This window comes from Dysidea avara, chromosome 1, assembly GCF_963678975.1.
Source record: "Dysidea avara chromosome 1, odDysAvar1.4, whole genome shotgun sequence".
NCBI lineage: Eukaryota > Metazoa > Porifera > Demospongiae > Dictyoceratida > Dysideidae > Dysidea > Dysidea avara.
The window spans coordinates 19837936-19852773 of NC_089272.1; the positions used below are offsets into that span (position 1 = coordinate 19837936).

Below are 14838 nucleotides of genomic sequence, written 5' to 3' on the forward strand. Positions count from 1 at the left end.
TAAAAAACTTAACTAGTGCCTTCACAATCTGTGGGGTCTTAATGTTTTGCAATGGAATGGCTTCTGGAAACCTAGTAGAGCCACACATAATAGTTAGGAGATATTGGTTATCTTTCTTAGTCTTTGGGAGAGGACCCACACAATCTATGATCACATGAGAGAAGGGTTCCTTAGCTACTGGAATTGGCTTCAGTGGGGCAACCTTGCATTTCTGGTTGGCCTTTCCTACCACTTGACAAGTGTGGCAGCTCTTACAAAACTTCTTAACATCTCTACTTATACCTGGCCAATATAAATGATTGAGAACCTGGCGATGTATCTTATTCATTCCCAAATGACCAGCCATGGGCGTGTCATGAGCCAGACTCAATACAGTACTACGATACTTCTGGGGCACCACAATCTGATAAATCACACTCCACTCATGTGAGGCTGGTACCGTGGGAGCCCTCCATTTCCTCATGAGCACACCATCTTTCATAAAGTAACCCCTGGGTACAGTATATACTTTGTACTCATCGAGTGCATACTGGCAAAGGTGCTGTATCTCTGGGTCATCAGACTGTTCCCGCAAAGCTCTTAGCGTGTAAAGGTAAGCTTGGACACATCGTCTGTACTTGCTTGATTAACAGGTTGCTTCTCTACCTTACTGGAATGTCATCTACCATGTTTTCTTCAACAGTGGAGCATTCACCATGTGAGGTATCACTGTCTGCTTCAGTCACTTGCCTTTCAGACATGGAAGATGTGGTCATTGTATCAGTGGCAGTCACTCGTTGGCCAGCTAAGTCATTACCTAGAATCAGAGATACACCTCTTACAGGGAGAGAAGGTCTGACTCCCACAATAACAGGGCCATCTACCAGACTATACTTTAAGTGAATACTATGCAATGGTACACTCATGTGACCCAGCTCCACTCCTTGTAAGGTTACTTCCTGTCCTAGAATCATCAGAAAAAGGCAAGGTACTTTCTAAAATCAATGACTGAACTGCTCCAGTGTCCCTAAGAATTGTAATTGGGATACTCTCCCCTGAATCTAGCAGTGCTACCACCCTGATGAAATAAATGAAACATATTCCTTAGGAATTGTTATAGCAACATTGGCTGGTGATGCTACAGTCATTGGTTTAGCATGCTTCCTCTGCAAGGCCTTATACTCGGCTTTAACATGCCCATGATGCTTACAATAATAGCACACTGGGCCAGTTGGCAAACCAGGCTGGCTGTCTGGAGGGGCTGTACTACCTTTAAGATTTAACAATTTAGGCGATGGATTGTCTGACGGCAACTTTCGGTCTACAGCAGCAGGTACTCGACCTGTATTGTCTCCAGATGTTGGCGGCAGTCTCTTAAAAGTACTCTTGTGTGTTAGGGCATAATCATCCGCTCAGACAGCTGCTTGGTGCAAATCATTGGCTTTCCTCTTATCTAGTTGTGTTTTGATGTCGGAGGGTAGACAGTTCTTAAATTCCTCTAACAGCATTAACTGATGAAGCTTGGCAAACTCTTGATTAACATCTTTGGAACTACACCAACGATCAAAAAGATTTTCCTTGGACCTAGCAAACTTCACATAGGTTTGCTGCTCTCCTTTGTGACACCCACAAAATTGCTGGTGATAAGCCTCAGACACCAACTCATAAGCCTTCAGGATAGCTCCTTTGACCACCTCATAATCTGAACTTTGGTCTACTGACAGAGCATAGTAAACCTCATGGGCCTTACCAATTAAGGTACTTTGGGGAGGAAGAGTCCAGACTTCCTTGGGCCATTCTAAACTGGATGCTACCTTTTCAAAATGTAGAAAGTACTTATCTGCCTCAGAGTCCTGGAAGGGAGGAACGAATTGAATATGTTTACTCATGTCAAACTTTTCTGGTTTCCCAGTGGTGCCAGCACTAGCTCCTGCTAACTCTAGTTCTTTAATTTTCAATTGAATGGACAGTTCATGTTCTTTCAACTCTAATTCCTTTTGTTCTCAGCTGGCTTTTACGCTCCCATTTCCTTTCTTGATACTCTAGCCTTTTCAGCTCCAAATCAGTGGGTGTGTCCTCCTCTTCTTCCGAGACAATTTCTTCCTCTACAGTTATGATTTTTCTAATGTCTGCTTTACGAGATGCAGTAGAGACTTCTAATTTGTAGTGATTGGCCAATGATACAAGTTCAGTTTTCTTTAATGATGTGAGGGTAGCCAATCGAGGGCTCGCTGTAAAATCCTCAACTTGAAAAGACATAGTAACCACGAGAAATTTACCAATAAAATCAAACCACCAATACTTTCAGTTGATGAAAGACTACTTGAACAATGTTGAAAGTGAATATCGTGGCATATGAAAAGCCCTACGAACCATTGCAACGAAAAATCACGTGATTTTAAGACATTTGTATTTTTTCTACCAGAAGAAAGTGACAAACTTGGCTGCCGCGCTGGTGTTATTTAAGTTACACTTAGCCTAACACATGACAATAGCTAGGTAGTTGATTAGAAGATATCGATTTTTTGCATTGCAGACTCTACCTATGATGGTTACTCCATCTACATAGCAATTTTCTAGGGTCTGCAAACCAAAAAATCATCTTTTACAAATTGATTCCCCTACCATTGTAGGATGTTCATTGTAGCGCACCATAGCTAGACCACCATGAAACAAGAAGCACGATTGTTGTCTTCACAGAAATATTGAATTTTATATCTCGCAAGACGTAAAATTTATTTTTAAAATTTCATACTCCACACAAATGACCAGATGAAACTTGCTACTTAGCCAGATCTTATCTATAGTTGTTTTAGTTAAAAAGTACACACATCAACAAGTAAATAATTTGTTAGATTCCCAGCACAGAGCTGCTTTCTTTCAAAAATCACGAAACGAAGCACAATTTTTCAAATTCAAGCTGCACTACCAGCCAAGACAAATATTCTTCACTTCTGATGCTGCACTGATCACCTACATAATTTTGTTTAGAATTATGATAAAAGATGGGTGAAAATGTTTGGCAGTAGTAGCAGTCGTTGTTTGTGTGATTTCATATGATGTAGTATTCCAGCAGCTCGCCAGGAGCCCCACCTAGCTCGATTCGATTTCATGGTTTTTTCAGTTTATTTTTGAGTATTTTGTAACATGGTGGTGCTGTAGGGTGATCTAGTAAAGATTTGAAGCCACTGTGGAGCATGAGAGGTGAAGTCAGTTTTGGACGATTTAGTTGCCTCCAGTGGTCTAGAGCTTCGAACGATGCATGAAGGATATCGGTGAAATAATAATTGACAACCACTGGTACCAACTGTCCTGGAACATTTTTTGTCATCGTTCCAGACTATCATTGATGGGTATTGTGGCTACAGAAGCATTGGAAATAGCTAGAAGGCACAATACAATTCCCAAATGTTGCAAAAAATTTTGATGCTTGTGATGCAGATGGTGAGAAGTCTCAGATCCTTTCCAGACTAACAGCATAGACAGACTATACACCCAACCTTATCACAATACTATGAAGAATGTTTGGGACTTTTCTTGCCTTGGCTGATAGGGAAGCTTTAATTTGAAAGTTTGTATTTCATTATGTGATTTTAAAAAGAAAGCAGGCCTGTGCCGTGAATGTAGCAAATCATTTGCTCACTGCTGTGTGTACTTTTAAATTACAACAACTATAGATAAGATCTGGCTAAGTAGCAAGTTTCATCCAGTCCTTTGAGTGGAGCATGAACTTTTAAAAATAAATTTTGCATTTCGTGAGATACAAAAAGTGATATTTCTGTGAAGACAACAATTGTGCATCTGGTTTCATGGTGGATCTAGCATAGTATACTACAATGAACATCCCACATTGGTAGGGGGATCAATTTGTAAAAGTTGATTTTTCGGTTTGTGGACCCTTTCCAAGGGGTTTACCCTGTGGGCGTGACAGAAATTCCACCTTATTTTACGTGAATAATTGGTCTTAACTCCATAAATGTTCATCTGATTCTTACCAATCTTGGTACTGATATCCGCTTTAATGAGCCCTTTATGTGTGCTAAATTGCAGCCAGAATGGAGCACGCATTGGTGTTTTATGGTAAATTTCCCAAAAGAAGAAAAAACGAAAACAAAATTTTGGTCGCTCATATCTTGGCAATAGCTTGGGCAATTTTCTTCAAATTTGGCATGTGGGCTCCCCTTCCTGATGGGCACCTCTGCAGCAAAATTGATTCCAATAGAATGAGGATGCACAAAGCTATACATGGGATACCAAGGGAGGTTCCAGGGCTTCAGGAAACCCCTTTGGATTTTACACACTACTTGAAGCATTAAGAAATTGAAACTTCAGGTTTCCAGAATCTGGAATCTATCATGGAACAGGACATTTTATCTTAGTCAAATAATAGTTTCTAACATGATAGTAACACTTATAGCATTGTTCTGAATTATGATTTTGGTGAAAAGATTGAGATACTCTAATAGAGCAGTCAGGTAACACAAACTACTTTAATATAACAGCCATTTAGCTGTAGTGGAAACCCATTTTCAAAATTTCTGTGTACGCCCCTGTTATATACAAAGATGTGAAAACCGCATTTTCTTTCTTCCTGTCAATATACTCACAGTGTAGCACGCCAGCTTCTTCGGCCACATAACACACTACCGTGTGTCTTGATTTATTGACAGAAGCTGTATGACTTAGTTACCTGCACATCAAGGAATGTGAATAGCTGACAACAATGTTTCAGTGATTATGGCTTTGGATGCAAGACGTGATTAACAAATCTAGATTGACTTTTGTATTAGACTATCTTGATGTGTAATTGTATACATGTGATCGGCCTAGCCATCAGTGCGTGTATATATTAACTGTCATATTTTTGGTTGAAAAGAAACTGCCATAGAGTTACATAGCACCTAAACTAAACTTAAGGGTGTACTTGTCATGTGTTCTACCTGGTATGCAACTCCACTGTAAAAATGTCTCATTTGGAGGACATGAAACTACTCATGGGCTAAAATGTTTTGTTCTTCTGGTTAATAACATGCTGCATTGTACATAAATGGATCTGGGGGGGTGGGCAAGGGGAGCTTTTCCCCCTGACCCTTCTCTGCCCCTCCCCCCTGAGCTTACAGGACTATATTGCACTAGAAACAGGAATCATACATTCACACTATATTCAGAAGTACGGAAAGCCAAAATAGAAGACACAGTTATAAATGCATTTTACAGTTATAAACTGTGTACTGTGAAGAAAATGAAGTAAATAATTAAGTTTGAATTTTTGTGCTGAAGATCGAGATACTCTAATAGAGCAGTTATTACTCTAATAGAGCGGTCACTACACTAATAGAACAGTCACGATTCTAAGGTCATTAACTGATAATATTTATTTTGCAAATTACAATAATAATTCCTTATTTTGTTTTGTACACTTTACCATGTTTATCTATTTGCAAAGCATGCATTTTGTTAGCTAAATAGCTATCAAAAATGTTCCCAAATACAAACCTATGGGGCCTAATTTTAATTTTTTTTCCAGAAATCCATGCAACTAAAGTGTATGCTATTCATTCATCCAGCTATACGTATACCAAGCAAAGTTAAGCAAATTAGTATAAATTGCATGTGTACTAGATTTCCATTCTTTTCCTCTTAGTGGAATATACACTGTTTTATCCTATAACTTCTTGCCCCCCTCATCGAACAAATCACCTGTACAGAATTCAGCTACAAACAAATCACCCTGTAGAAAGATCAGCTAGAAGAAGTTACCTAGATAGTGCTACAAACAAATCACCCTGTAGAGATCAGCTAGAGGAAGAGTTACCTTGTAGATAGTTCAGCTACAAACAATTCACCCAGTCACCTTGTTGAGTGTTAAGTTACAAAGAAACCACCATGCAGAGAGTTCTGTAATAAATATATGTATTTTATATATATATAATTTGTACATTTACTGATGAATTCAGAAATATTTAAAGTATTTAACATCTGCTTCATCTTTTCTTCTTCCTGTGGTAAAAAAAAAAAAAGATAGGTTAAAAAAGCCCCAAAGCTGGCCATGCAGGTCAGCTTTGGGGTATACAAATACAAAAAGAAGTGAAATCTAATCCAAAACAGCCAAGCTGTAAAAAAAGAGTGCGGCCCTCAAAAAGGCTATGGTGAAAAAAGATGTGAAATCCAGGGTGGTGGCCAAGAAATGGCTGTGATGGTATGTTAATGGTAAAAATTTTAATAACAACAATTTAGGTGAATTTTGTGCCAAGACCAAGCAGCACCAAAATTCACCTGAATTGTTGTTATTAAAATTTTTGCCATTAACCTACCATCACAGCCATTACTTAGCCACCACCTTGGATTTCACATCTTTTTTCACCTTAGCCTTTTTGAGGGCCACACTCTTTTTTTACAGCTTGGCTGTTTTGGATTAGATTTCACTTCTTTTTGTATTTGTATACCCCAAAGCTGACCTGCATGGCCAGCTTTGGGGCTTTTTAACCAATCTTTTTTTCTTTACCGCAGTGTGTTGTGCGGCCCAAGAAGCTGGCACGCAACACCCGTGAGTATATTGACAGGAAGAACGAAAACACAATTTGTGCACCTCTGTAGCTCTGTGCTGCCTTGATGAAACAAGAGGACTTTTGCTGTGGACGCACCCTCCAACTTCAGTACTCCACATTCCAAATTTAACCAATCGCTTCAAGCGTTCCTGAGATATACGACTTCAAAAATTGGCTTAGTTTCTTCATTTTTTTTCTTATTTTTCTTCCTCTTTTCGCACACTTACAAAACTTGCTATAAAATGCGAACGCTATATCCAATTACCTTGAAATTTGGCACACAGAAGGGGGTATAAAGGCGCATCTTGGTACCAACTTTGGCTGGAATACGATAAACAAGCAAAGAGTTATTAGCGACCATTCACGAAAAATAACACCAATATGTTGTCACGCCTACAGGGTAAACCGCTTATGGGAAGAAACTGAAAATCAGTGGGTGAATAGGTTAACTATTGAACCTCAAACCTTTTGTGGTTTAAAAAAAATCAAGCTAAAAGCCAGGAAGATACAACGAAAAAACCAACAATGTGTAACAATTATGCAATCGAGATTAGCTAATAAAAACGACTACTTGTCACGACTACCAGAAAAACAGCTTGGGGCATTGCTTTGAAAATCACTGTAGAGATGGAGTAATCATCTTAGAAGGGCTCTTCAATGGCGTAGAAGTATCAGACTTAAAGCCACAGAGTTATAACACAAAATCCAATTTGGTGTAGCAAGTGCGAGATTGAGATACTCTAATAGAACTGTCATCCTAATAGGGCAGTCACCCTGAAGAGAATTCAAGAGATCAGCTAGAAATAAGTAACCTGTATAGAGATCAGCTACAAACAAATCACCCTGTAGAGAGCTCAGTAACAAACAATTCACTCTGTAGATAGATCAGCTAGAAGAAGTTACCTTGTAGGAAATTCAACTGCAGAAAGAGATAGTTCAGCTAGAAGTCACCTTGTAGAGAGTTCAGCCACAAAGAAACCACCATGTAGAGTATTCAGCTACAAACAAGTCACCCTGTAGAGAGATGAACAACAAGCAAGTCACCCTGTAGAGAGAACAGCTAGAAGAAGTTACCTTGTAGAAAGTTCAGCTGTAAACAAATCACCTGTAGAGAGTTCAGCTACAAACAAATCACCCTGTAGAGAGATCAGCTAGAAGAAGTTATTAGAAGAAGTCACCTTGTAGAGAGTTCAGTTGCAAAGAAACTACCATGTAGAGAGTTCAGCTACAAACTAGTGACCCTGTAGAGACATCATCTAGAAGAAGTCACCTTGTAGAACGTTCAATTACAAAGAAGCAATCATGTAGATAATTCTGTAATAATTATACGAATTATATATATAAATTGTACATTTACTGATAAAATCAGAAATATTTAAAGTATTTAACATCTGCTTCATCTTTTCTTCTTCCTGTGGTAAAGAAAAAAGATAGGTTAAAAAAGTCCCAAAGCCGGCCATAAGCCGGCTTTGGGATATACAAATGCAAAAAGAAGTGAAATCTAATCCAAAACAGCCAAGCTATAAAAAAAGAGTCCAGCCCTCAAAAAGGCTATGGTGAAAAAAGATGTGAAATCCAAGGTGGTGGCCAAGAAATGGCTGTGATGGTAGGTTAATGGTAAAAATTTTAATAATGACAATTCAGGTGAATTTTGTGTGGCACCAAAATTCACTTGAATTGTTGTTATTAAATTTTTACCATTAACCTACCATCACAGCCTTTTCTTGGCCGCCACCTTGGATTTCACATCTTTTTTCACCATAGCCTTTTTGAGGGCTGCACTCTTCTTTTTACAGCTTGGCTGTTTTGGATTAGATTTTCTTTACAGGAAGAAGATTAAGATTTTGTTAATAGTTTTTTGTATACATATTTGCAGCTCTCTACAGGGTGACTTGTAACGTATCGGAACTCTTTACAAGGTGACTTGTTTTGTGGCTAAACTCTCTATATGGTGACTTGATTCTACGTAGCTGAACTCTCTACAGCGTAACTGAACTCTCTACAGCGTAACTTGTTTGTAGCTTAACTCACTACATTGTGATTTAATTTTAGTTGATCTCTCTATGAGGTGATTTGTAACATAGCTGAACTCTGCAGGGTAATTTTTTAGTTGAACTCTCTACAGGGTGGCTTGTTAGCAGAGCTCTCTAGGTTGACTTGTTGAGTAGGTGAACTCTCTAAAGGGCGACTTGTTTGAAGCTGAACTCTCTACAGGGTGCCTACAGTAGTTTATAGCTGAACTCTTTACAGAGTGACTTTTTTGTAGCTAAACGCTCTACATGGTGACTTGTTTGTAGCTAAACTCTCTACATGTTGACAGTTGAAATCTGTGCAGGATGACTTGTTTGCTATAGAATGTCCTGTTGCTACTTACTGGATGTTTTAATAGGGTAACTGCACTATTAGAATATCTCGATCGAGCACTTATTACATGTAATTGATTTTCACAGTGTATTTTCTTCTAAACCACTGAAAGATTATTCTGCAATTATTAATCCAACTATACATCAATTTACAGTTCATTCCTATAAGCAGTTTACCTAGTAAGCATACGTTTTATACAGTACTACATAGGTGATACGTATGCGCATGAGCCTCGCATGTAATATAATTATGCATAATTTTTTTTAAAATAACAAAATTGTATGTACTTACAGTATTTTTAAGGTGAATTTGGAATTGTCTATATATGATCATGATGTATGGGAAATGTTAAAAATTATTGACATTAGCTTGTTGTGTCAGTGAGAAACTTAATGAACTGACCCACAGCACTATCTCAATGCCTTGTGAATAGCATCAATAGCTCATTTACTAAACTACCAGAAAACTTGTTTACTGAACTCTTAACCAGTTCATAGGAGCTGGCACAGAACCAGTTAATAGTTAGAAATTTAATGTAGTTCAAACAAAATGATTTTATGTAGTTGATCTCCTACATATTTATACAGATTGTCCATCTGCTCCAGCTGATTGTAGCCATCAGAGTAGAAGGCAATGTATTAATAGTACAGGTAAGCAGTGAGCATTAAGTTTGTGTTTGGTGGATACAACAAACTTACATATATTATGCAGATGAAGTACATGGCGTTCATTACAATACTCAGCCAGCTGACGGTCGGACAGGTTAGTTAATTGTGTTTACATAACATAGTATTGAATGAATTAAGCTATCAAAAGCCCCAAAAAATGCTAAACAAACATGCAGTAATCAAGACACATGGTAGTGTGTCGTGCGGCCCAAGAAGCCAGCATGTCACGCCATGAGTATATTAACAGGAAGAAAGAAAATGTGATTTTCACACCTTTGTAGCTCCGTAATCCCTTATCTGATTGAAGCCAAATTTGCTACAGAACTGCCGGCTAAGTAGAGGAGTCTACGTACCAAATTTGGAAAAAATCGTTCCAGCCATTTCCGAGATACAAGTGACCAAAGTTTAGTTTTAATTTCTTTGTTTTTTTTCTTCTTCATTTTGCACACTTCACAAAATCTGCCATAAAACACAATGCGTACTCCGCTCAAGTAGAAATTTGGCACACTGAAAGGGCTCATTAAGGAGGATCTTAGTACCAAGATTGGTAGGAATCCAATGAACAGTCACAGAGTTATGACCGATTATTTGCATAAAATAAGGTTGAATTTCTGTTGGAAGAATGACTTGAAAATTGCTGTGTAGATGGCATAGGAGTGCCTTTTTATAGTTTGAAAGGAATTGAGATAAAGACCATGGAGATATGACACAAAACCCAACTTGTGTCACAATTACGCGATCAAATTTTGTGAATAAAAAAAGCTATTAGTTTTCACGCCTACCGGGCAAACTGCTTAGAGCAATGAGCTGAAAATCTGTATGTAGCTGGAATAATCATCATAGAAAGTCCTTGCAATAGTACAGAAGAATCAGATTACAAACCACTGAGTTATGATATGAAAGCAAACTACACGTAGCAAAAGGTAGATCGAGATACTCTAATAAGACTGTCACTTTATTAGAGCATTCAGCATTGTTAGTACTTAGAGCGTTCAGTTACATATCAAGTTACTGTTTAGAGAGTTCAGCTATGCAACAAGTCACCAAGCGGAGAGTTCAGATAACACAAGTTACCCAATAGAGAGCTCAGCTACAAACAAATCACCCTGTGGAGTATTCAGCTACAAAAAAGCCACCATAATAATACAGAGATCAATTAGAAACAAGTAGCCTGTAGAGAGTTCAGCTACAAAGAGGTCCTCCAGTAGAGAGTTCAGCTACAACAAACAAGTCACACAGTAGAGAGCTTAGCTACAAACAAATCACTCTGTGGAAGATTTCAACTACAAACAAGTAACTCTGTAGAGAATTCAGCTACAAACATATCAACCTGTGGATAGTTCAGTTACAAACAAGCCACCCTGTAGAGAGATCAGCCAAAAAGAAGTCACCTATAGAGTCCACCAACAACAAACAGGACACCCAGTAGAGAGTTCAGCTACAAAAAAAGTGAATTCAGCTACTAGCTAATCACTTGGTACAGAATTCAGCTACAAACACATCACTTGATAGAAAAACAATTAAGTTACCTGTTAGTAGATATAGTTCAGGTCACCCAGTAGAGAGTTCACCTGCAAACAGATCACCCAGTAGAGAGTTCACTTACAAACAAATCACCCTGTGGAGAGTTCAGCTACAAACAAATCACCCATTCAGCTACAAATAATTCACCCTGAAAAGTTCAGCTACAAGCTAGTTATACGTTAGAAAGAAACAATTTGCCTGTAGAGAGTTCAGCTACAAACAAATCACCATGTAGAGAGTTCAGCTGCAAACAATTCACCCTACAAAGCTTAGATACAAGCTAGTTACCCGTTAGAGAATTCAGCTCCAAACAAATCAGCCTGTCGAGAGTTTAGCTACAAACAAATCACATTGTAGAGTGTTCTGCTATATACAAATCAGCCTGTGGAAAGTTTAGCTACAAATAAGCCACCCGTAGACTGGTTGAGAAATTCAGCTACAAATAAGTTACTGGTAGAGTGTTCAGCTATACACGATCACCTTGTGGAGAGTTCAGCTGCAAACAAGCCATCCTGTATAGAGTTCAGCTACAAGAAAGTCACCCAATAGAGAATTCAGCTACACAGAAGTTACCTGTAGTGAGTTCAGCTGCAAACAAATCACAAGTTCAGTTGCAAACAGACCGTCCTGTAGAGAATTCAGTTACAAGCAAGTCACCCAGTAGTTACCTGTAGAGGGCTCAGCTACAGACAAAATTTAATCATACAGTAGAGAGTTGAGCTACAAATATTCACACTAGATACTTCAGCGACAATAATTAAGTCATCCTGTATGGTTTCAGCTACAAAAAAAAATCCCCCTCTAGAGAATTCAGATACAAACAAGTTACCTGTAGAGAGTTCAACTACAAAAAAGTCCTCTAGCAGAGAGTTCAGCTACAAGAAGTCACCTGTAGAAAGTTCAGCTACAATTAGTCGTCCAAATAGTTCAGCCACTTATATAGTAGAGAATTCAGCTACAAACAAGTCACTTTTCAGCTATATACAAGCTAGTCATTTGGTAGAGTTCAGCTACAAACAGGTCACCCAGCAAAAGAAAGTTCAGTAGAGAATTCAGCTGCAGTACAAATAAGTCACTTGTAGAGAGTTATCTACAAACAAGTCGCACAGTAGAGAGTTCAACTACAAACAAGTCACTGCATGTGTAGAGAGATCAGCTTGAAACTGTTACCCTGTAGAAATAGATCAGCTATAGAAACGAATCTTGCTTTAGTGAGATCAGCTAGAAAAACAAATTACTCTGCAGAGAAATCAGCTGGAAACAAGGCACCTTGTAGAGAGATCAGCTTGATCAAATCACCCTGTACAGATTCCAACTACATATCAACTCACCCTGTGGAGAGTTCAACTACAAACAAATCTCTCAGTAGACTAATCGGCAAATCACCCTGTACAGTATTCAGTTAGAAACAAATCACTCTGTAGAGAGGTCAGCTAAAAACAAATCACTCTGTAGAGAGATCAGATTGAAACAAGTTCTGCTGCAAAAAGTTCAACTAGTTCTCAAGTCACCTTGTAGAGAGATCAGCTAGAAACAAGCAACCCTGTAGAGGATCAGCTTGAAACAAAATGATAGTTCAGCCAAAAAGTCACCCTGTAGAGAAATCAACTACCAGTCACCCTGTAGAGAGATCAACTAGCTAGAAACAAGTCACCCTGTACCGAGATCATCTACATTTTAAATTGTCCTATAAAAAACTAACTTGAAACAAACCACCCTGTAGAAGGATCAGTTAGAAACAAGTCATCCTGTAGAGAGATCAGATAGAATCAAGTCATCCTGTGGAGAGTTCAGCTAGAAACAAGTCACCCTGTAGAAGGATCAGTTAGAAACAAGTCATCCTGTAGAAAGATCAGCTAGAACAAACCTGCTGTAGAGAAATCAGCTAGAACAATCACTCTGTAGAGAGATCAGCTGGAAACTATGCACCCTGCATGTAGAGAGATCAGCTTGATCAAGTCACTCTGTATTGAGTCCAACGACAATATGAATCACCCTGTGGAGAGATCAGTTACAAACAAATCTCTCAGTAGAAAGTTCAGCTGGAAACAAATCACCCTGGTTAGAAACAAATCATCCTGTAGAGAGATCAGCTAGTAGAAACAAGAAATCCTGTAGAGAGATCAGCTTGAAACAAATCACTCTGTATACAGATTGGGTAGAAACAAGTCACCCTGTAGAAAAATCAGCTAGAAACAAGTCACCCTGTAGAGAGGTCAGGTACAAACAAATCTCTCAGTAGAAAATTTAGCTAGAAACAAATCTCCCTGTACAGTATTTAATTAGAAATAAATCACCCTGTAGAGAGATTAGCTTGAAACAAATCACTCTGCAAGTAGAAACAAGTCACCCTATAAAGAGTTCAACTAGAAAAGAAGTCACCCTGTAGAGAAATCAGCTACAAACAAGTCACCCTGTAGAGAGATCAAACTACATTTCAAATTACACTGTACAAAGATTAGCTTGAAACAAATCACCCCATAGAGAGATCAGTCGGAAACAAGTGACCCTGTAGAGAGATCAGCTTGAAACTGTTATCCTGTAGAGAGATCAGTTAGAAACAAGTCACCATGTAGAAAAATCAGCTACATTTCAAATCACCCTGTAGAGAGATCAGATAGAAACAATTCACCCTGTAGAGAGTTCGGCTAGAAACATGCCATCCTGTAGAAGGTTCGCCTTCAAGGAAACTATCCTGTAGAAGTTCGGCTATCTTGCAATTCAGTTTAGTTAGGTTACAAGTTGCTCTGTGGTGAGTTCAACTACAAAGTGTTCACTATGTAGTCTAACAGTACAGCTACATCATGATTCTCCCTGTATATAGAAATTTCAGCTACACATTTCCAAATTACAGCTGTAAACAATTCATCCTGTAACACAATTGTAATAATTGTGACCGTCTCAGCAAAAACCCGACTTGTTCGCACAATAAAAATTTTTTTTATTTATTCAGCAATATCTGCAGTGTCCAATGAATGGATCACCGAAGTTTCAGCCTTCTGTGGTGTGTAGTTTTGGAATTATAGCGCTAGACAGTAGGAAGAACAAGATAATCGATTTGTACAGCGACTATACTGAAAATAAACTACAGGCGCTTACATTTGAAGCCATAACTTCTGTTTGGATTAGTCTACAATGTTGCAATTTGGCTTCAAATGTTCACCATGGATCAGCACATCAGCCAAGCTATAGTAGTAGCCCTGTAGATACTTGCGCGTATGGATATGAAGGCGGTTTGGTAGAAGAAATGATGACGATCTTGTTTACGTTTACCGCATCGTAAACAAACGCACGTGACATGCATACCGTTGGAGCTAGAGAAACGAAACAATGATTTTTGAACGCTCCATGACCAGGCGAATAAGATGGTGTATAGTTTTAATCGATTTGAGTTTTCCTTCTTCAAGTACTGGCCCGATAAATACTTGCGTAGTTTTTTTTGTAGCATGCATAATTTTACAAATTATTTTAAAATTTTAATTTTCTCAATACGCATGCTTGTGCGAACAAGTCGGGGTTTTGCTGAGACGGTCACAATTACAAAATGGTATTATTAAATGTGCATGTATAGCTAAACAATTAAACATTAAAATAACCTTTTCCTTAATAATTGTCATTCCTATAGAAAAGAAATACGCAAGTAAAAAGAAATACCCAAAGCTGGCCATAGGCTGGCTTTTGGTATGAAATTACAAAACGAAGTGATATCTACTCAAAAACAGCCAAGCTGTAAAAAAAGGGTGTAGCCTCCAAAA

General features: G+C 38.4%; 1 protein-coding gene across 4 annotated transcripts in view; it reads left to right on the forward strand.

The window, feature by feature from the left end:
• The window catches only part of LOC136258546 (uncharacterized), a 63391-nt gene that overhangs the window by 35358 nt on the left and 13195 nt on the right, over positions 1-14838 (forward strand). For all 4 annotated transcript variants that reach the window (XM_066051873.1, XM_066051865.1, XM_066051883.1 and 1 more), the window contains 2 exons: positions 9479-9541; positions 9603-9653. In XM_066051873.1, coding sequence (XP_065907945.1) covers positions 9479-9541; positions 9603-9653 — 114 coding nt within the window. The remainder of the gene's footprint in view (positions 1-9478; positions 9542-9602; positions 9654-14838) is intronic.